The following is a 23264-nucleotide window of genomic DNA, read 5'->3' as shown; positions in this document are numbered from 1 at the left end:
TTTCAACCGACACTCCATAGGCGTGGATACCAGTTTACATTCATCCATTCTGAATCGTCGAAGCAAATCTTCCAGGTACTGTCGCTGACTCATCCGCAATACTCCTGCTTCGAAGTCTCGATCAATCGGAATCCCCAGAAAAATGTGGATCTCGCCCAGATCCGTCATCTGGAATTCGGAGGACAGGCAACGCTTCACAATCTGTACCGCCTTCAGGGATGCTCCAGCCACAATGACGTCATCCACGTACAACACGACAATGACAGTCTCGGTCCTGATCCTTCGAATTTAGAGGCAAGGATCGTTCGGACTACTGGTGAATCCCATCCGGTTCACCATGAATCCATGAAAACAATAATGACAATGTTGCAACCTGTATTTGTTGCGACAAACTAACCCATACGACATAAGTTTGTCCCAACTTGAAAATAATGGGATTAACATCGTACACCACGAGTTTAGAGATTTTTTAGCCTTGCCTTGCGATTTTCGAACGGTAACTTCGAGTCGGTAAGCACTGCAACTCTGGAGAAGCTCTATCATCAAATAGTTTCGACTTTGGGTTAGTAATAATTGATTATTCACGAGCTGAAAAGTACGTAACAAATTCAGCTTCCGTTTTGTCTGTAACAAAAAAAATCGAGATCATGTCATTATCTGTTACCAGTAGGGATAAAGAGTAATCGTCGCACCTTCTTTGTTGCTTGTTTTGTGCCTCCTTTGTCTGACAATTCTCTTCACTGATCCCCACAGTTCCAATCAGGGGGAATGACACTTCCTTTGCTAACCGAAAAAATCCGAATTTATCCGTTGCTAACAGTTGTTAACCGCGTCTAACTGCTGCTCAGTTAGCAATGGTTAGCGACGGTTAATAACAGATACAGTAGACGTTCGATAAGTGCAACATGTTTACGTTTCACTTACCGAATGAAATTCGATAACTGAAACAACTGACAGACGTCACATAACTGTCAGTTGCTGCACTGTTGACGTTTCATTTTGACGGATAGCGGTGCGATAACTGCAAAATTGTTGCACTTAGCGGACTTGCAGTTAAAAAGCATTGCAGTTAAAGCGTTTGCACCGAGCGAACGTCTACTGTAAATAAGGATTTTCCGGTTAGAAAAGGATATATAATTCTAGGGGCAAGACAGATACAACGAGAGTAACTCTGTTATCGAAGTGTTGCTCAGAATTCCTCTGGATAGCTCTGGAGCACTCTGGTTTTCCCCAAGTGTTACCTGATACTATCGCAAAACCAAAACAATGTTGCCCTATAGTCCGCTGTTCGAGCAGTTTCAGGGGTGTCTTTCGACACATTTCTTCGAACATTAGTAAAAAGAGTAACTCCCAATTTCTCAGAGTTGCTCTCGGTTGCACAGTGTCTTGCCCTAGATATACTTTGTGGTACCTTGTAGGTGTTCATACCTAGTAGCCTAGTTGTATACATCTTGATGTTGAGTAGTGAGTTATATATATTGAATGATTCGAGATTAGAGTGTTGTTGTGACGACCGTGACGACCAGTCAAAGAGTGAGGAACAGAAGGAGACAGATTTGGCGGATTGTTCACGGTAACGGCAGAAGCCATTAGTGGCCGGATACGGGATATCCGGAACAGTTGTTGGGGCGTCAGTTAGAATCTCACAGTGGCAACGAGGATGGGCGATTGAAATTGGTAAGGAACAAGTGTTTAGGATGGGCAGCTTCAACGATATCGAAATTAACATTATGGATCGGCCGGAAGATCGAAAGGACAGGTTGGATCCTGTTTCGCAAAAAGGCTTGGTTTTTAAACTAGTGCTTTCTGGTAAAAGCAGAAGATGCATTAAGTGTGAGGCTCTGGATTAATACACGACTGGTTTCCGAAATTCTTGAGGATGGTAAATGAAAGCAAGGTTGCAACATTGAACAACGATGTTTTTGATAGCTGATGTGATTTGTGCATTTTTGCAGAAATGTATAGTGGTCCCGGAGACCGAAATATATGGTGCACTGCTCTCGGAGAGCGAAGTGTTGGTCCTGGAGACCGTGTTGAGGACACTGGTGCAAAGCACAGCAATGCTCCTGGAGAGCGTATTGAAAAAGGATCTTGGTCCCGGAGACCGAACTGATACGGCTGGAAGGCCATGTTTGCTCCCGGAGAGCGTTATAAAAAGAGGATGATTGGTGATTTTCAAAGACCAGATTGAACGGGTATGGGAGGAAGAAACAGAAATATTTTTTTATGGAAAGTTAACTTAAATTTTCTTCCTGTGAGAGAAGAGAACGGCAACGAAAAGGCATTAAACGAAACCAACGGAAACTCGAAATTTGTGTGGAAGAGAAGAGGACGCGAGAAACGAGAATGAACCAAACGTTCGTTTGTAACGTCATCTTACAAAAATAATTAATGCGATGCACTATAACTCGTAAACATTTAAAGGGGCTACCGAGGATTACGGTACAGCTATTCGTGGTAGACATGCATTAAGGGCCCGTGAGGCAATGAGGTACACTGCAGGTGGTGAGGAAGAAGGGATGGCTGTGTGTTAATAAGGAGAAAAAGTAAACATTGTCACTACGTAGTGATGTCACTATTTTGACATGGGTTCTTGTGGAAACTAGCTTTGCTTGTAATTGTGAAATCTATTATACTTTCATTACCCCAGGCTGGCTGCTCGCATAACCGATTCGGTTCTGTGCTGGTGGCATGTATGAATGAAAAAATCAAGTGTTCGCTGCGCATACAAAAGAGTGCAGAATGGTTTTTGCCATTGAGTTGTCCAAAAAAATGTCTCACGAAACCTAATGCAAGCCTATCCATATACGTGAGAACAAAAGATGTTTACAAAGTTCTTACAGATAGATAAACACGGGAAATCTGAACACAAACCACTACCACATAGGAATTTGGATTGGTCAAATTGAAGAGGGTGATTCCTGGAAAGAGCGCACTTCATTAAGGCGATCAAGGGTGGCTGCAAGATGGCGTATGCAGAGTTTGTAAAAACAGAGAATGTTCCTCGGAGGAGGTAGTGTTTAATTGTAGATTAACTGCTCGAGATGATGAAATTAGAATATGAAATGCACTGCGAGAGATAATGTGCACTCGGTTGGAGCCGAACATTTGACTTAAGACAATTACTATTCTGTGAACGAGGGTTGATTGAAGTATTAATTTTTTTCTGATAAAGAAAAGTAGTGGAAAAAGAAAAAGGAGTTGTGACTAGAGAAGTACCCATCAATAGAGATTCCAATATGATTAACGAATGAAATATAACAGGAGAAATGAAGAACAGCTTCGGAAATGAGCCCAAATGTGAAGGTGTTGAAGATGAGTAGACACAGATGTGTTGGTTCAAGATGGAGAGTAATAAGGGCAAACCGGTCAAATAGGGATGTGGAGTTGAGTCGAGTAAAGTGTTGACGTTGATATGTGTTGAATTTCGCAAGAGTTGAAAAGGGGATCATTTCGAGAAGGACAATGTCCGATATTACCGACATTGGCGAACCAGTAAAAGCGTGAGTAATTATCATGATCATGCTGAGGATGAAGTGTTCAGCTTCTGGTCGGCCCAAGCTCTTTTCGTGGAAGAATTCTTGATTTCCTTGGGCATGGAGACTCATTATGCCAGCCATACCATACGGAAAGTTGACAGTAAATGACTTTGAGGGTGTTCATATAACGCTGGTCTGATAAGCACACTCTATTCCAATTGGAGGAGGAATTATTGGAATAGAGTAGTTTTGTGTAGCATTGGAGTGAGCATGAAACGAGTGCGTTTATGGCTCTAACCTATAGAGGTTAGATAGGAACTATGAGGCTGAAAACGGTAGAGCAGGATAATACTGCACATGGGATGTCAGGTTTCAACAATGAACAAAGTACTTATTACATTTCGCTCAGGGATTGCTTTGGAAAGAGATGGTTGAAGATGCTGTGAACTTGAAATCAAGATTCAGGGGTGCATAAACTACAGATTCTTAAAAAAATCAAATCAATAGAAAAAGGGAGATGTGGTACCTTGTAGGTGTTCATACCTAGTAGCCTAGTTGTATACATCTTGATGTTGAGTAGTGAGTTATATATATTGAATGATTCAAGATTAGAGTGTTGTTGTGACGACCGTGACGACCAGTCAAAGAGTGAGGAACAGAAGGAGACAGATTTGGCGGATTGTTCACGGTAACGGCAGAAGCCATTAGTGGCCGGATACGGGATATCCGGAACAGTTGTTGGGGCGTCAGTTAGAATCTCACATACTTAATTCCCCTTGGTTCCAATCGAGCAGGAGACCTGTCAAAACGACAAGGATTCGCCAATTCGCGCACTCGAGACACAATAGGTTCATGCAATCCGCTTTATTTATATTCGGCTTATTTATGCTTACAGCTAACAGTTGACCTTACAGTTAAGACCATATGTAAGGTATTTTCGAAAAACATGTGTTTACATATGCGAATTATGCCCAGATGGTAATAGGGTCCTAAAATTAAAGACGAAATCTCGCTTATATTGAATAATACGATCAAGCATGGCATTCTAATCAGAATTGTACTTTACTCGAACTTGAAAAACAAAGGAATATTGAGAAAATTCGAAATAAGTAAAATGGTAAATAGTTCTACTTTGACATTTGAGGTCAACCTTGTGTGACTGAGCTCGACATTTTTCGCACTGGGATTTCAAAAATGTTCCTATCTGACATACACGGTGAAAAAAAAATCACTCAAAGTATGTGTTATAAGCTAGGGACGAGACAAAAGGCCAACAAAATAAAAATTTTATATTTTCAACTACGGTTAATAAAAACGTCAAAAATTGAGTAAATATGTACTCTTGAACCATATATTGTGGTTTAAAACAAGAATCCCGATAGGATTTTAGGAGCCTATTGTTGAAATGAAGCCTTTCAGCAAAACTGGAGATTCGTCCTCCTCCTCTGTTGCACCCCAACCGGTGAGAATGTACCGAGGTGGCTCCATTTTCCTCAATATAGGCTTTGTTGGGAGACAAATAGGCTGAATATGATCTGAAATGATTAAACTGTTAGATATTTGACCAAAATTCTCGTATATTTACAAATCGCAATACCTTTAAATTCAACATGTTCTGCCAATCTAAGGAGTGCAATATCATTTGCCCAACGAGATCGGCTAGTTCGTGGATGATAAATTATGCATTGGATGTCAATGTCTTGTACAGGAGGGGCACAGTCTTCGTCCTCATTGCAGTCAATTGTTTGACCGATCATGTGCTCACCCAATCTGGCCTTTACGCTGAAAAAAAACCTTGCCTGACTATTTAAGAAATCATCTCTTTCATCGATGAATAGGAAGTACGAACAGAGAAAAAATGCTCTACCCTGGAATACAGAATAACTTAAATTTAGGTGCTGGTCGACAATCCGACATCACATCCTGAAGCTTTCCATCTGGTGAACTAAATCCATGTATGAAGCAGAAATTTAGACATTTTGTCAATGATTATGTATAGTAAAATTACAAAGCCCTCTCTCTCCTTCTTGGGATTCCTCCTGGAATAATTCCCTGTGTAGATTCCTCCAGCAACTCCCTTTAAGGTTTCCTTCATAAGTTCTATCTGAGAAATTATCCACGAATCCTCCTGGGGATTCCTTCTAAAATTCCGTGTAGAGATTCCTTCAGGAATTCCCTACTGGGGATCTCTACATGAATAGCCTTTGAGGATTTCTTTCAGGATATTCCTTTGAAATTCTCCTCTGGTGATCGCTCTAGGATTTTCCAATTGATCACCCTATGCCCATTGGTCAATAATGTTTAAAGCAAGCTCATTGTTAATGATAGTGTTATGGCGTACGTCGATATCCTCACGATGCTTTACAGGTTCGTACTGTTCGTACTACTCATTCAACTCTATATCATAACAATTACTTACACGTGTCTAGGTAGAAAAGGTAACGCTCCAGTTAGGATATATCGATTGTTGATAAGAGTTCCAACCTTTTGCCAATATCCACTAGCATGGATCAACAACGCCATCCAGGGGAACTCGAATACTCTTGTTCGCTGGCCCCTAAACATTCGATTCGGATAGTATACTCCGCATTGCCTTGGAAGCTTACGTACGTCCGTATTCGTTGCAGTTGCGTTGATCGCAACGCAGGTCCTCTTGCTTCGGGGTTCTCCTTCACCGATGAGGTGCTTAAGATGGGTGTGTTCTCTTATCCACGAAAGGAAGTCATGTATCTTGGCAAAAACACCATAACCTTTCGTGTAGCACATTGCTTTGTTTTCATCTCGCGCTCTCGTGAACGATACGATCCCTCCTAAATACCAGACACCGTCGATTTCAAAGAATAGCCCTCCACCGCTGTCACCATTGCACACGCCTGTGCCATTTGTGTAGCCAGCACAGAACATTTCTCTCTTCAAAGATGGCCCGAAAGCCTCAGGATCACTATTCAGACAGGTAATGGTATCTACCACTGGTAACCGCGCTTCTCTCAAAACAGTAGATGCTGTATCGAACTCAGTCAATCCCCATCCAACAACCGTTCCAACCTTATCAACTAGGTTTTGCTCGAGGGACACACACACTGGTTGGACATATTGATCGAACTTTAATTCTGTATCGAGCTCCAGAATAGCGATATCGTATTGATGACTTGGCCACGTATAGTTGTCAAAAATGGAAACGGATTTGACGGAATGTCGCTGTCTGTTGTAGAATGTGAACAAATCATGTGTTCCGGCATCAACGAAAATGTTTTTCACGTTCTGCTTTTGTCGATTCTTACGGTGAAGCGTACAATGTGCTGCGGTCAGAACGTAAGTTTTGGAAATAATGGATCCACCGCAGACATATTGGAACGAGTGAAATATTGCAACGTGCCAGGGCCATTGGCCTTCCGTAGTTTCCGTTCCATTGATGATCGTTGGGACTGTTTCCGACTGGGATATTTGTTGCCGCATGCCACATTTCAGCTCGTTTCCCTGGACATCCAATCCTGCTAACACTAGACTGGTTGAGATTATGACAAAGTTCCAAAAATCGAACTTCATTTTCTAAAATCATCCAGCACCGAATCACAAATTTCTCATGGGATATGCCGTCGTAAATATTTATTTGACATTTAAACTTTCAACGTGGGAACTCCGAACGCGATAAGAGACGTTACCGTGAACGTGAACACGAACTAACATTCGATTGATTTTATTCCAATGGGATCGGCTCATCCGAATGATGATGCCACTTGCGAGGTTGCCTGTAGAATGCATCGTATTCCACTACTTGACCAGGTCATAAATACTCACATGAGAATACTTTGGATCTTTGGATGTCCGGTAATGAAGTACCGTCAGGTCAGGTGTGTTTGCTTTGTTTACAAATATTTGGCCGATCAAGCCCAACAAATGGCCAACATAACGTGAGTCGTGGCAACCTAGGATGAATGCTCGGATGAATGTCGGACTACAATGACAAATATTTGTCCATATCTAATGAACTCCATTGCAAAAGGGTTCTAAAGCCCTACCTAGTCTCTTGATTAAAACAATTAGGTATGTTCATTACTAGGGGCAAGACACTGTGAAATCCGGAGCAACTCTGAGCAATCCTGAGTAACTTTTTTTGTTCGAATCCATTCAGAAACGTCTCAACAAAGTGGAAAATCAGGCAAGACTGCTCGATTTTTCACTGGTATCAGGGAACACTTCGGGAAAACCAGAGTGACCCAGAGGAATTCTGAGCAACACTTCGATAACAGAGTAACTCTCGCTGTATCTGTCTTGCCCCTAGGTTCACTATAGTCAATCATAGGACACAATTACATTTTGTCAGAAAATGCCTTCAGGAATCCAAATTAAATCGTTTTACGGTACCTCTATGCGTTATCAGCAGCTAGGTATTTCCTCAAGGGCGGCGATTGGGTTATCAGATGCAGATTCAACTGATTAAAGTGAAATTATGTAAATATCAGTGGGGTGACGCGGCTGTCAAACTCGGTACATCGCCGCTCCACCCAACATCATTTTTGGTACGGCGCGTTTTGGTACCCACTTTCTGGTCGGTTTACCCTAACTTGCTCCTGATTTTCGGGTGTGTGGCTCGTGTGTTGCTAGTGCTTATTTCAGAAATTACACATTCCAAACGAAATCGTTGTTTTTGATGATTGTTTCTCTTTCCTTATCACTTTGCACGATATTATATGTAGCAGCGAAGCAGTGTCGATGTTTCCAGCGCATTTTTTCCATGAATTAAGCAATCAAAACAAAAACATTGGACGCCATGTTGAATTGAATGCTGGGTAGATGATTCTGGCCCTTCGTCATCCCCCTGGTAAATATCTAGATGAGTGCATTTGAGCTACGATTATCAGTCAAGAATCGATGCTGTATTTACATATAGGTAGTTGTTTATTTACTTCGCCAGTAAATAGTAACGTTTACTATGCGATTTCAGTCAAAACATATACCAACGTGATTCCCTCTGGAAATGATAATGCCTACAGATTCACCCTGTTTGATTACAAAGGGATCAAAGGATGAAACAACGATGATGATGATGATAATCATGATGATGTTTCCAGATAGCTCTTCTGGGAATTCCCCCTCGTGTTTATCCAGCAGCGAGTCCAGGAGTTCCTAGGAAAATGTTTTCAGTATTTCCTTCGGAAATTCTTAAGTTCTCCCAAGAGTTACTTGGGAAATTCTTCCAGATTATCCTTCTGGTGATAATTCCAAGAGTTCCTGTGAGGGTTATTTCAGGAGTTCCCCAAGGAGTTCCTCTGGGAGTTCCTCTAGAATCGCTTTCAGGAGTTCCTCCGTTCTTTATGGAATTCTTCCAGGAATTTCCCCCAGCAGTTCCTTTCGGAAAGTTAATCCCAGGAGTTCCCAGGAGTTCTGTCCAACCGACAACTACAAAAACAGCCAATTTAGAACGGAAATATTATAGAGCATTTTTTCCTTGAAAAATGCCACTTCCCATGGCCGAAACGTTGGGCAGAAAAAAATAAATCGTTTAATTTTCAAGACCGAGAAGGCCAAATTTCTCCAAAGAATTCGTGAAATAATTCTCGGATGAACTTTTGAAAAAATTCTCGGAGGAATTCCTTGAAGACGATCTATTCAAAGAACTCCTGGAAGAATGGCTTGAGGAAATCGTGGAAGAGTTTTTGGAGAAACCTCTGGACGAATTTCTGGAGGAATTCCCGGGGAACTCCTGGTGGACTTCCCGTGGGAACTCCTGGTGGAATTCCCGGGGGAACTTCTGGAGGAATTTCCGGAGGATCTCCTGGAGCAATTTCCGGAGGAACTCCCGGGGGAACTCCTGGAGGAATTCCCGGAGGAACTCCTGGAGGAATTCCCGGAGGAACTCCTGCAGGAATTCCCGGAGGAACTCCTGGAGGAATTCCCGGAGAAACTCCTGGAGGAATTCCCGGAGAAACTCCTGGAGGAATTTCCGGAGGAACTCCTGGAGGAATTTCCGAAGGAACTCCTGGAGGAATTTCCGGAGGAACTCCTGGAGGAATTCCCGGAGGAACTCCTGGAGGAATTCCCGGAGGAACTCCTGGAGGAATTTTCGGAGGAACTCCTGGAGGAATTCCCGGAGGAACTCCTGGGAGGAACTCCAAAAAGGAATTACCGGAGGAACTCCTGGAGGAATTCCCGGAGGAACTCCTGGAGAAATTCCCGGAGGAACTCCTGGAGGAATTCCCGGAGGAACTCCCGGAGGAATTCCCGGAGGAACTCCTGGAGAAATTCCCGGAGGAACTCCTCACTGAAAAAAGGGACATAGTAATTTTGACCGTACCGAGGGTTAAGCTAAAACACTTTTACCACTTGATTTTGGTAGACCATAATTTCTGCTTGAAACTACCATGGACGGGGTAAAATTTACCATGTCACTTATTACTTACATATTTTGGTGTTTCGAACCATGTTTTGTGTCAATTTTACTATGTGCCGTGGTAGACAACATGGTACGCAGCATAGTACGTGTAAACATCCAAATAGTGTTTTTTACTATTCACGTGGTTAGATGCTGGTAGCGGTAGTTTCGGTTTCAAAATGCAATTCAAAAATCAAAACACCACATAAATTTTATGCCATACCTATTTTATTCATTTACAATTTATTGAACATGTTAAACACTACTTTCAAACAGCAGCTCCTGCTCCCTGCGTGAATCGTCATTACTGCATAAATTTGATCCATCACAGAAATGTTATGGTTGCTCTCTTTTTCCGCCGGTCGAAATCACGAAATGATCAACTCGGATGGACATCCGTGCAGCGTCTGTGGAACCAGATTCCTCCAACGATTGAACGCCGTCGTTTGTGTTAGCGCTGCGTCCCGCAAAGTGTTGAAATTGCAGCAAAGGAAACCTGAAAGGATGGTTCAGGTGGTTCAAACTTTGGCTGTGCGGTGTGATCAATAAATCATCCAACTTACCTCTTGTTAAATACGGATTCCAAAGTAAAGACCTGGGTAAGGACCAACAGACCGGTACATCCTTGTCCAACTCATGATCGAGCGAGCCGATTCAATATATTCCTCGCACAACTGGCCTCTGAAGTTTTTTTGGCACTTCCACCAGGCCAGGCCGGCTTTTGAGTATTCTGGATTCATTTGTCGACTATTATCCCCTGAATCAACATTTGCGCAACTTACTCAAAAACTAAATTATCCGCTGTTTTTCAAGCTTCCAATACAAATGATTCCGAACTCGATTTTAAGATGGCGAACAACGACGCAACTGACGCAGCAAGCTAAATAAAATGAAAATAATATCTAAATATTTACAACAACTATGATGCATAGTTATACTTATGACACACATGTGATACAAGAATCACTGTACAAATGCGCTTGAAATGAGTGCCATACTGAAAATTCTCTCAGTTCAAGTCAGTCTTGTTAGAATTTTCATGACACTGCGTACCGTTGTACAGGAATCACACTCGTATCACATGTCTGTCTGGGGTATTAGCTTGAAAAGGTTCGAAGTTTTGGCAAACACGTTTGGAGTCAATATTACTATGTTTGCTCGACGAACGGTGAACATCGAATGGTAATGCTGAATGTGTATATTATTAATCTCACCATGTAACAATTACCATGTTACATGGTATTTTCCATTGATTTGTGATTGATGTGAAACAATTTTTGGTTGAATTCACAATATTTGGGAATGGTAGAATTAAACACACTGCCGTGGTTTACAGTACTATACTTTTTTTCTCAGTGCTGGAGGAATTCCCGGAGGAACTCCTGGAGGAATTCCCGGAGGAACTCCTGGAGGAAATCCTGGAGGAACTCCTGGAGGAAATCCTGGAAAAACATTCATTTTTATCCGGGTATGCCTGTCAAATGAAAAGGCCTTTCGAAAAAACTTGTTTTGACATTTTTTTTTTGTTCACAGCAGATCGTTTGTTTTCGTCGAAGAGGACCAACACGTGCGTGGTCGGTCAGAGAAAGGCATATGGTCTTAGCCTGTCTGAAAGACAAATCCAAAGAAAAAAAAAAAGAAAGGCAAGGATTTGCTTCGTGTTGAATTTTTTATTTGATTATTTAGGTTTTTACCTTTTCTATTTTTCTGCAACCTGTTTTGAAGCCAGTGCGAGAAGTTTGTGGTGTTGCAACGCGAGTGCATGCAAAAAAGAAAATAAGTGCGACGATGGCTTTGCAGTGAAGAAACAATAAAAAAGTGCGTTTGTTTGTTGTCGCTGTCGGATCACTCGCAGCAGTTCAATAACGAAAATTCTAAACCTAACCTCGAAAATCGACGCGGCGGAAGATTCGATCAACAATGTCCTCTTCGGTTGTTTCGGTGAAGAAAATCGCCTCTCGGGGGGAGAGTGACCCATCGTCGTCGTTGTCGTCGTCGGAATCGGACGCGACCCTTTCGGCGTGCAGTTCGGTCGAAAGTTTGCCCGCGTTGTTGTTGGATGGTGGTGGGGGCGAGATGGGCACCGTAGAATCGCCGGTCGTGGTCGTCGCGAGTGATGATGCTAGTAGTGCGGCAGCAGTGAATCAGTCGATTTTTCGGCTGCAACGGTGCTCGACCGGGCTCGGTCTATCTCCCATGTCGGAGATTGCGCTGAACCTGAAGGATACCTCGCTGGACACTCCCAAGAGTGGACGGGTGGGTGCTGGTGGCGGCGGCGGCGGTGCTGGACGCGAACGATCCTTGGGCAAAGGTGAGTGGTACACATCACGCAAAAAACGGCTACGCTCATAAGTGTGTTCGGCCTGCACATTTTTCGTAAGCAAAAAAAAACCGGAGGAAATCCGAAAAAAAAAACTACTGGGACGAGTTCCCGCTGAAGTCTTGGAGTAGTTCCAAAGAAACTTCGGATGAAATTCCCGAGGGACTCCGGAAAAAACTGCTGGGAGAATTCCTGAAGAACTCTTGGAGTAATTCCGGGATAAATTTCCGAGAAACTCCTGGAAGAATTCCTGAGGAACTCCTGGAGAAATTACCGAAGAACTTCTGGGAGAATTCTTTAGGAACTGCTAGGAGAATTCCCGAAGAACTCCGGGAGGAATTCCCGAAGAACTCCGGGCAGAATTCTCGGGGAACTTGTAGAGGAATTCCCTAGGAACTCCGAGAAAAAACTGCTGGAATAATTCCCAAGGAGTAATTCCCGATGAACTCCAAAATGAATTCCCTGAGAACTTCTGGAATAATTCTCGAGGATCTTGGAGAAATTCTCGAGGAACTCCTGGAGGAATTCCGTAGTTAATTTTGTAGGAATGCATGAGGAACTCCTGGGGATATTTTCGGAGAAATTTCCGAGAAACTTCTGAAGGAATTTCCGACCAACTTCTGGAGGAATTCCCGAGAAAATCCGGGAGAAACTGCTGGGAGAATTCCCGAGAAGTCTTGGAGCAGTTCCCGAGAAACTCCGGAAGGAATTTCCGAGGAACTCCTGCCGGAATTGCCGATGAATTCGTTTTGAAATTTCCGGGGAACTCTAAAAAAATCCTACATTCAAATTCGATAATAAATAAAATTTGATGATGTTCGAACAACTAATAACGTACTACTACAACCGATTGACTACAAACAACTGACTACCGAGCCTCTGGTCTTTTATTAAATTATGATAATGATAATATATAATGATTATGGAATGCAAAACTCCACATCTGGGGATTTTTTTTTTAATTATCGTACAAATTGGTACCAAGGTTTTCAAAATCCAACGACATTTTTTTCGTAGGCAGGTATCATATACAAACCTCCATTAGTCGATATTGAAGGGATCATCGACTAATGGAAATATCGAGTAGTGGAACTGAAATCCTTTGGAAAGTTGTTTGAAGGGACCATCATGATAACCTAGAAATTATTTTTCAGTGTGGAAAAAATTACCTCCATGAGTTGATATCGAGTCAAGGAACATCGACTCATGGAGGTTCGACTTGAAACAACTTAAAAACTTGAAAAAAAAAAACCATTGGCAATAATTCCCTTATGGGTAATTATCAAGTAATTATATATCCGATAAATCTTTCGGAATTACATGATATAATCACCAAATTTGACGAATGGGTAAGAAAAAAAAATCCTGAGCGGATTCTCTCCAGAATCCTGAGAGGATTATCTCCAGAATCCTGAGCGAATTCTCTCCAAAAACATGAGTGGGTTCTCTCCAGAATCCTGAGAGGATTCTCTTCAGAATCTTGAGTAAATTATCTCCAGAATCCTTAGAGGATTACCTCCAGAATTCTGAAAGGATTCTCTCTAGAATCGTGAACAGATTATCTCCAGAATTCTGAGAGGATTCTCTCCAAAGACCCGAGATTATTCTCTCCAGAATCCTAATCCTAAGAGGATTCTCTCCAAAAACCCAAGAGTCTCCAGAATCCTGAGAGAATTCTCTCTAGAATCCTAGAGGTTTCTCCTCAGAATTCCGAGTGGGGTTTCTCCAGAATCCTGAGTGGATACTCTCCAGAATCCTAACAAGAATCTTCGGAATCATGACAAGAATCTCTCCGGAGTCCTGAAAGGATTTTTTCCAGAATCTGATCAGCTTCTCCAGAATCCTAAGAGAATTCTCTCCAGATTCTTGAGCGGCAGTAGTTTCAACAGGAGTTGGCGCAGCACCAGCCGAGGAAGCGCAGATAACCGGCGCGATACTCACAAGGGCGCTGAACCGCAACAGGAGCGAACTACCAAAGGCGGAATATCATCAGCAAGGACCTGAAACAGGGCTAACTGAAGCTCGCAAATCGCTGGCTCTGGCCAAGAAGTGAGATGAACTTCTTTTCGAAGAGCGAAGTACTGCTGATGCAAGCAGGGAGGGGCGGTCCACCGAAACGGACAGCTTCCTCTTTGCTGGCAACGCGACGATGCAGCACGAAACCATGCAGCTCGCCGAAGCCGTAGCGGAGAGGTCAAAGCGCCATACGGCTCGAAACCTGACAAGGGGACGCGACCCAAGAAGCGTTCGGCAGAGGCGGGCGGAAAGCCGAAGAGGAAGAAAGGGACGGCCAGCGCGAGCAACCAGGCTCCCAAGTCGGTTGTAAAACGCACAAGGGGCGGGGAAATCAAGCCCAAGGAAGAAAACGCTAAGACTAGCTGCGTCTAGCGTGGAAGCAAAAGCGTGAGCGTTAGAAAAGAAGCAGGGCCTAGAGGCTGAAATTCAACTGCGGAAGAAGGAAAGGGCGATGCAGCGTGCATCCGGATAGCGAAAGATGGAGTTGAAGCTGTAGATGTGCGCTTAAGAAGAAATAAACCCAAGGGCATGGCAAGCAGAGATGCTCCAAAGAAGAAGGAGCAGATTCAGTGGCTGAAGGCGAACAGGGAGTTGTACTTCGAGATGCAAATGACGACCATGGCTGAGGAGCTAGCGGAACTTTCGGGTCGAAAGTCGAAGCCGGCGTCGAAAGTAGTCACGGACGTTTTGCGAGCGGGTCCGGCAAAATCAACCTGAACGTGTTGAAGATGAGCAAGGAGAACGTGAGGAGGCTAACGCGAGGCTACGAAGGCACCGACGAAGAAGACGATGCCGACGGAAGCTCCGACGATTCCGATCTGTCAAGCCAGAGTTCGGATTCATCTATTGTAGCGAGGGCGAGGAAAAGTGTTCCAAGGAAAGCGTCCAAGAAAGTGGTGAGTACCAGCCAAGACGGCAGACCGTACCGTTATAGGCCCAGCTGGCCGCGAGGAAGTGAACACTAACCACCAAAATGCTTCGGTAAACCAGCGCAGTGGCCATTGTTCTACGCGGCCTACAAAGCGTCCAATGATGTCTGCGACTACATGGACTACGAGAACTGGATGCGATTTCAGGAAGCGCTGGAAGGCGATGCCCTCGAACTGGTGTCTGGGCAGTTACTACTTCCTGAAACCATCTCGCATGTCATCGTAAAGCTGCGCCGGCACTACGGCCGTCCGGAACAACTGCTCCAAAGCCTGCTGGACAAGGTGAACCGGCTGGTACCCCCGCAACCGGACAATCTGAGTAGTTTTGTTCCATTCGTAAACACGGTGGAACAACTCTGCGGCCATCTACGGTAACATCCCGTCAACCCGCTGCAGTTGCTGGTCGTCAAGCTGCCGGATCAGGAAAAGCATGAGTGGGTCAATTACCGGCGAAGTCGAGGGGAAACAACGTTGAGGACGCTGATGGATTTTTTTATGGATATCGTGGCAGACGCCTGCGAAGCCAACGTGGACGGGGAGTTCATGGGAGTTCAATCCACCGCCATCATCCGAAGCAGTTTCCCAGTCCGGAGAAAGTGCCCGAAGGAGGCTGGACTATACTGTCATTACGAGGTCAGCAGTTCGGCCGACAACGCAAATGAAGAGATAAAGATAAAGCACCGTGCAAGATGTGCCAATCTACGGACCACCGTCTGCGGCACTGCGTGGATTTCAAAAAGTTGCGGTACGTCGAGCGCTTAAAGCTGTTGCAACCAGCTGTTGCTGGTGAGGGAGGACTCAGGACCCAGGACAACCGCCAGTAGAAATTGTGCCAACGAAAGGAAATCCAGGAAATACTGCTGCAGTTGCTGCTTGGAAGGCTGGAGAACAAAAAGCGTGGCGACCATGAGACTGCTAGTGGAACAGAAGCAATACGTTTCGATCCGGAATACTATTTTTGCAAGAGATGCCTGGGAGAATCTGCAGCGTCACCACTAACGGATTACTTTTTCTGCGAAGGTTGGACTGTTCTATCAACTGTGCGAGATGCGTTACGGGGACGGCAGAGATATCGAGCAGCATATTTATGAAATGGAGCGCTAGTTCGAGGAACTTTCCAAGGCTGGCATGAATCTCGGCCGTGAACTGGAGGTGCTAATCGTTCTACGAAGTTTATCGAAGTCATTGAGCACGATGACCATCGCACTAGACTCATCGACGAACCGACGTGACAGCTAGATGGAGAATAGCCGAACACTACCGCCACCTCTATAATGGTTCGCGTTGATTTGATAGCTTGACCCCGAACCCCCGTGCGTTCATATAGAAAAAGGTTCGCGTCTGCGCTGATTTGACAGAAGCGTTCGCTCGCTTCGCTGGTGGACCGTTAAATTAAGGGGGGACACTTTTGAAACACCACTGTCACGTCGGTTCGTCGGTGCTAGACTGTCGCAGAGAAGTTACGCTAGAGCCTGTGAAGCAAAAAAGTTATCGATCAAGTTCTGAAGCGTGGACGCGAAGGTTCATCCGATCAAGTTTTAAAGGTGGAAGACCGGATGCAGAAGAAGGTTAGTTCTATTGTGTGCCACAACTGCAAAAGACCTGGATACAAGAAGAAGGATTGCAATATGAAGGCTAAAAGGGAAACCCGAGACGAAGGAAGGCAACACCGATCAGCACAAGCCAAGGTGACAACTCCAGAAGCCGAAGGATTCGCGTTCATCGTTACGAATTCCGTTGAAAAATTGATCGTGGACTCTGGTGTATCGTGGCATATCTGCGCTAACCGGAATTTCTTCGCGGAGCTGGGAGAGCGGAAGGCAGGAACACCAAAAGAAGTGGTGGTTGCTGATGGCCGAACACGCTCGGTGGAAGGAGAAGCTACTTCAGCCGTTATTCGTGGATTTATTTCCTGCTGAACAAATCAAAAGCTGTTGATTGTTTTGACCAGTTCGTTCGGATGATTAGGTCACAGCATGGAAAAACCCCGAAGATACTGCGATCGGATCAAGGTTACGAATACTGCAACAAGAGTATCGAGAATACGTGCAAGAGTTTGGATATACTGCAGCTGTTTACTACAGCCAACACCCCCCAACAAAACGGTGTGGCCTAGCGAAGGAACAGATACCTGGTAGAGATGGCACGTTGTATGGTATTGGACGCCAAGTTGAGATATCAGTATTGGGCAGAAGCGGTGAGTAAAGCAAATTTTCTACAGAAACGTTTTACCGACAAGGGCCAAGGAGAGCCTTCCAAATAAACGAATGAGTAAAAAAAGGGCCAAGGCGATCACACCACACGAAACCGTATACGGACTCAAACCGGACTTGTCCGCGATGCATGTGTTCGGTGTCAAGGCTTACGTGCACATTCCAAAGGAACAACGTATAAAGCTGAAGCCTGAAGCGAAGAAGATGACATTTGTCGGGTACTCTCTTCAGCACAAAGGATACCGAAGGATTGATTCGAAGACCAACAAGATAAAGATAAGCCGAGATGTGAGGTTCCTTTCGGAAGATGAGCCGGGAATGTTTGTTTCGTCGGAGGAAGATACAGTAGAGTATGAGTTCCGAAACAGCGATGTGCAGGATGGGATAGAACAACAGTTTGAAAATCCAGTTGACGATAATGAGGATCAAGAGGTGCTGTCAGCGGTCGGGAGCGTGAGCAGTGGAAGGCTGCTATCAAAGACGAACTGGGCTCTCACAATGAAAATGGAACCTGGGAGTTAGTTGACCTGCCAGTTGATTGCCGGTGGATTTTCAAGAAGAAACGAGACGCAACAGGAACATTACGCGATAGAAGGCCCGTCCTGTAGCACAGGGCTACACTCATGTATACGAACAGGATTTTGATGAAGTTTTTGCGCCTGTGGCCAAGCAATCGCTCCGTGTTCTTTTGACGTATGCTGCAAGAAAGAATCTCTCTATGAACCACATCGATATCAAGACTGCCTATTTGTACGGTACGCTGGACGAGCAGATTTTCATGCGACTACCGCCTGGAGCCAAAGCTACTGGGAATAAAACTGCATGTCTGCTGAAGAGAAATATCTACGGATTGAAACAATCGGCGAGGATGTGAAATCAGCGAATAGACAGCACTTTGAAGAAGATGGGATTCAAGCCGTCAGATGCAGATACCTGTTTATATGTTCGTACAAGAAAAGGTAAGACTGCTTTCATTATTCTGTACGTGGATGATATGCTGGTGGTGTGCTCGAACCAGGAAGAGTACGGACAAATTTTGACGTTGTTAAAAGGTGAATTCAACCTGACGGAACTGGGCGAAGGTCATAGTTATTGGAGTTGCAGCTCTATGATCGTCAAAGTAATCATTGAAAGTTTTGTGAGTCAGTAAGTGTCATTAGAAATAAAGCTCATTCTATGTTCAACCACAAATCAAGATAGCCGTGTTTTTACTATTCCGGTTCACTTCGCTCGTATAAGCCAATAGGCTGTGGGTCCAACCGCACGAATCGGGACCGGTGAAGTTTGAAGATTTTTTTTCAACCGTCGGACAATCTTTTGGCGAAGTCGTTTGCGAAACTGCACTGCCGTTCTACGCAAAATTGTCCCATATTATATGAGATTCCCATATAACATGGGTCAATTGGGCGTAGAACGGCAGTGCAGCAGATACACGATAGTGACGAAAACACAGTTCGGCAAGAAACCGAAGGTAATTCGATCTGATAATGGAGGTGAGTACCCTGGCTAGCGTGTGAGGTCATTTCTGAAGCGGAACGAGATTCTTGGCCAGTTTACTGCCATACACCCCTCAACAAAATGGAGTTGCGGAAAGAAAAAATAGGCACTTAGTGGAAATGGCCCGATGTATGCTGTTAGATGCCAAGATGGATCATCGTTTCGGGGGGAAGCCACCGTAAGGCGCCGTCCACAAATTACGTAACGCTCTAGGAGGAGGGGGGGTTGATGGCCAAGCGTTACGGCCCATATAAAAAAAAACGGGTTTTCATCCAAAAAAGTGTTATAGAGGGGGAAGGGGGGGTCGAATAATGTCGAATTCAGCGTTACGTGGACGTGGACGCTGCCTAACAGCAAATAACCTGCAGAATCGTCTACCTTCTCGCTCGATCTCTGATACACCATATGAGCAATAGTTTGGCAAGATACCGAATTTGGGACACATTCAACGATTTGGAGTGGATGCGTTCTGCAATGTTCCAAACGAGAAACGAGGAAAGCTGGACAATAAAGCAATCAAGCTCAAGTTTGTTGAATACAGTGAAGTCTCCAAGGCGTTCCGGCTAGTGGATCCAAGAAGCGGAAAAATCTCGATGAGTCACGATGTCAAATTCCTGGACAGTTGCCTACCAACGGATGGTGTGGACTTGGAAGAGTTCGTGATTCCATTACCGAGCGTGCGTGTTGAGGACGTTCGACAGGATGACTAAGTTATCGATCCGATGATGATGACGAAAGGGGTGATCCTGAAAATAACGAAGGGACACCGGATGACGTAGAAAAAGACGAGCCTGTAACCCGACGATCCGAAAGAATAAATCAAGGAAAACTACCGGAAAGATACGTGTGCATAGCTGATCCATTGATTCAGGAGAAGCCGAAGACTTTCGAAGAGGCAATATCCTGTCCGGAAAGCATCCAGTGGAGAAAGGCAATGGAAGATGAACTCAATTCGATGGACTGCAATGAAACATGGGACCTGGTTGACCTGCCCAGAGGAAGGCGTGCTATCGGCTGCAAATGGGTGTTCAAGGTGAAGTGTGACAAGAACGGCGAGGTAATCCGGCACAAGGCAAGGTTAGTAGCTCAAGGCTTTAGCCAGCGATATGGAGCCGACTATGACGAAGTGTTTGTTCCCGTAGTCCGCCAAACAACCTTCCGTACCCTGATATCTATAGCGGCCAATAAACGAATGGTGGTCAAGCAGTACGATGTGAAGACGGCGTTTCTATACGGCAACCTTGAGGAGGAGATATTTATGAGGCTGCCGCCTGGATATGCTGTAGCAGGTATGGGGAACAGTTTGCCCACTGAAGAAAAGCATATATGGTTTGAAGCAGGCTGCACGTTCGTGGAACCAAAGACTGCATGAAGTGCTAGTGGAAGCTGGATTTCGTAGATTCGGATCCGTGCTTATACAAGAAAGAAGTTAAAGGAAAATGGTGTTACATACTGGTCTACGTCGATGATCTAGTTGTAGCAAGCGAAGATGAGCATATTATCAAACCCCTGGAACTGGCCTTGAGGAAGAATTTTGAAATCAGCAGTCTCGGTGACATCCAGTGGTATCTGGGATTTGAAGTGGAGCGAGATGTAGCAGGAGACTTCTACCTTTGTCAACGAAAATACATCAGTGAAGTTGTGAAATCCGCCGGGCTAGATGATGCGAAATCGTCCAACATTCCGTTAGATTCCGGTTATTGTAAGAATGATGACAAGCAGATGCCTCTCCTAGAAAACAGGCAGTACCAGAAGCTAGAAGGACAACTTTTGTACATCGCAGTGAATACTCGACCTGATATAGTTGCAGCAATCGCCATAATGAGCCGAAAGATAACGGAGTTGAAGCGTATGGTCCGGTATCTTAAGGGAACTATTAACTTGAAGCTCAGACTGAGCAAAAAGGACGATCATTCAGGACTGATAGGATACGCGGATACAGACTGGGCGGAAAATCGCGAGGACCGAAAATCGAATAGCGGATTCATCTTTAAGTTTAACGGAGGAACTGTATCTTGGGCATGCCGTAAGCAGTAGAGATGGTCGGGTTTCGGGTTTTTAAACCCGAAACCCGACCCGAACCCGAACCCGACGGGTACGGGTCGGGTTCGGGCTTGGAAATTTGAAAAAAGCTCGGGTACGGGTCGGGTCCGGTTTTAAACAATTTCAAAATTCTCGGGTACGGGTCGGGTCGGGTTTGAATAATGTCGGGTTCAAGTCGGGTTTGGTACCAATGTAGATAAATCAGTATTCAGAAAAATGTTTTATTTGTTGTATCCGATACATTTAATGATTATAATTTAACTCGGGTTTCGGTTGGGTTTATTGACAATTTTTTTTTCGGGTTCGGGTCGGGTTCGGGTTTGATCGACGAAAATTTTTCGGGTTCGGGTCGGGTCCGGGTTTGACGGAACAAAAAATTCTCGGGTACGGGTCGGGTCCGGGTTTTGAAATTGAAAATTGTTCGGGTACGGGTCGGGTTCGGGTCTGTAAATTCTGAAACCCGACCATCTCTAGAAGCAGATATGTGTGTCACTGTCGATAGCTGAAGCGGAATTTGTGTCACTTTCGGAAGCCTCACAAGAAGCAATCTGGCTGCCGCGGTTACTGAAGGACTTATGAGAAGACCAACGAACCGTTACTATACTTGAGGATAACCAAAGCTGTCTCAAAATGCTGGATTCCGATAAGTTAAGCAATCGAACCAAACACATAGCAACAAGAGTCCAGTTTGTTAAGGATGTGAAGCAGACTGGAACAGTCAATTACGTTGTAAGTGTTGTTTTTTGTGTGTCGTGAGTGTTACCGAGAATTTCGTGATTTGTGTTGCGTGAAATGTTAAATGGCAGGTAATACTCGTAATTAGTGTAGGTTCCACCTAGCTAAAAGCTCCCGATAGGTTAGATAGGACAAGATCAGGCTCCACCACCCTAAAAGAACTCATCATTACGCTACATTCCGTAGTGCAAAAACCCACCACCAGAGGGACTGGTTACCATCCACTGGGCGGCCATGACGGGTGGCTTAAGAGGCCATTAAGAAACGGGTTGATTAATTGATTGATTGATTTGTCTTTATTAAAGAGACTTTCAGCCCTTGGCTGGTTCGTCTCTATCCTAAACAAGAGGTGAGCCAGAAGGGCTGTGGTGCACAAATGAAAAGACGTGCCCATGGTTAATAAATTAAAATACGGCGGTCACAGAATTATATGCTGACGCAAAACGATTGAACTTCATCAAGGTTCCATGCTTGCTCTGTTTACAGTTCGATCGTTTGCGACATGCAAAGTTCGGACCGATTGATTTTGTCACGTGCTGACCTAGCATAAGTCACTCCAGGAGTCTTCCATAAGACCCGGTATGTAATAATTGATGTGCAACATATTTGGGGGGTATAAATACCGGCTTGTCCGGAGAATACAGTCAGTTTCAATTCAACAATCATAGAGTGTTTTAATTAACCCTATCACATTCAAAGCGAGACTACGTCAGGGCTCACCCGGGAAAATACAATATACGCTACAATATCTTTCAATAAATAGCTGTCAATTTTTACATTTCATTTTTTTTTTTGAAATTCGTTTTAAATTTTCGGGTCCGGGGTCCAGGGGCCTGCGGCTTCTTTCGTGCCTCGTCTTGTCGGTCGGGTTGGTCGCAGGGGGTCTGTTCCTTCGCTTGTTTGGAGGGGGGTGCGGCTTACCGCTCGGGGGTCCGAGGTGCGGGCTCTTCCGACCAGGCTGTTCGTGGTTGTGGGCGTGTTGGTGGGGGTCGCTTGGGGTGGGGCTTACCACTCGGGTCCCGGGGAATCCGAGAGGGCCGAGGTGCCCACGACCGGGTTGAATGTAGAGGTCCAGTGTCAGGGGGTGCGAAGCTGAGCTTCTTTCGACCGGGCTGGTCGAGGTTGTGAGGGGTGTTGGTGGGTGGTCGCTTGGGGTAGGTCTTCCTGCTCGGGTCCCGGAAATCCGAGAGGCCCGAGGTGCCCACGACCGGGTTGAATGTGGGGATCCAAAGTCCAGAGCTGGTTTCTTTGGGGGTTCGACCGGGCTTGGTCGTGGTTTTTGGTGGTTGCTTGATGGGGGGGGGGCTTTCCGCTCGGATCTCGGCGGCCCGAGGGGTCCGAGGTGCCCTCCGGTAGTTTTCGGGTTTCGGTTTCTGCTGCTTCCATTGTCCTACCGGCGCCGAGGTCGACCCGTCCATGCCGGTCCCCTGCCGGCTTCCGGTTGGACGGCGCCCCCGACTGCCGGAGGGTATGCTCCGTTTCGCCGGTTTCTTCCCTACAACGCCGAGGTCGGCCCGTCCATGCCGGTCCCCTTCCGGCTTCCGGTCGGACGGCGCCCCGACTCTTGCAGGAGGTTATCCATTGATGTTCTCCTTCGGTTGTATGTTGTGTGAGTGTCCGTGACGGGGGCATTCTTTCCTCCTTGACGACCGGATTCAT

At 45.1% G+C, this 23264-nt stretch overlaps 3 protein-coding genes across 3 annotated transcripts; 1 reads left to right on the top strand and 2 right to left on the bottom strand.

Annotated features, from left to right (window-relative positions):
• Positions 1-4252: 4252 nt before the first annotated feature.
• LOC109402369 (prostasin) lies at positions 4253-7922 on the bottom strand. The gene is made up of 3 exons (XM_019675037.3): positions 5899-7922; positions 5077-5261; positions 4253-5014 (listed from the first exon to the last, which is right to left on the bottom strand). The coding sequence occupies exons 1-3, from the start codon at positions 7023-7025 to the stop codon at positions 4866-4868; spliced, it is 1461 nt and encodes a 486-aa protein (XP_019530582.3). The 5' UTR covers positions 7026-7922; the 3' UTR covers positions 4253-4865.
• A 9462-nt stretch (positions 7923-17384) lies between these two features.
• LOC134291634 (uncharacterized) lies at positions 17385-17852 on the top strand. Its single transcript, XM_062859623.1, has one exon. The coding sequence runs from the start codon at positions 17385-17387 to the stop codon at positions 17850-17852; it is 468 nt and encodes a 155-aa protein (XP_062715607.1).
• A 4670-nt stretch (positions 17853-22522) lies between these two features.
• Positions 22523-23023, bottom strand: LOC134291628 (uncharacterized). Its single transcript, XM_062859614.1, has one exon. The coding sequence runs from the start codon at positions 23021-23023 to the stop codon at positions 22523-22525; it is 501 nt and encodes a 166-aa protein (XP_062715598.1).
• Positions 23024-23264: the final 241 nt, after the last annotated feature.

Source organism: Aedes albopictus, chromosome 1 (assembly GCF_035046485.1).
Source record: "Aedes albopictus strain Foshan chromosome 1, AalbF5, whole genome shotgun sequence".
NCBI classification, from domain to species: domain Eukaryota; kingdom Metazoa; phylum Arthropoda; class Insecta; order Diptera; family Culicidae; genus Aedes; species Aedes albopictus.
This window is presented reverse-complemented; position numbering and strand designations above follow the sequence as displayed.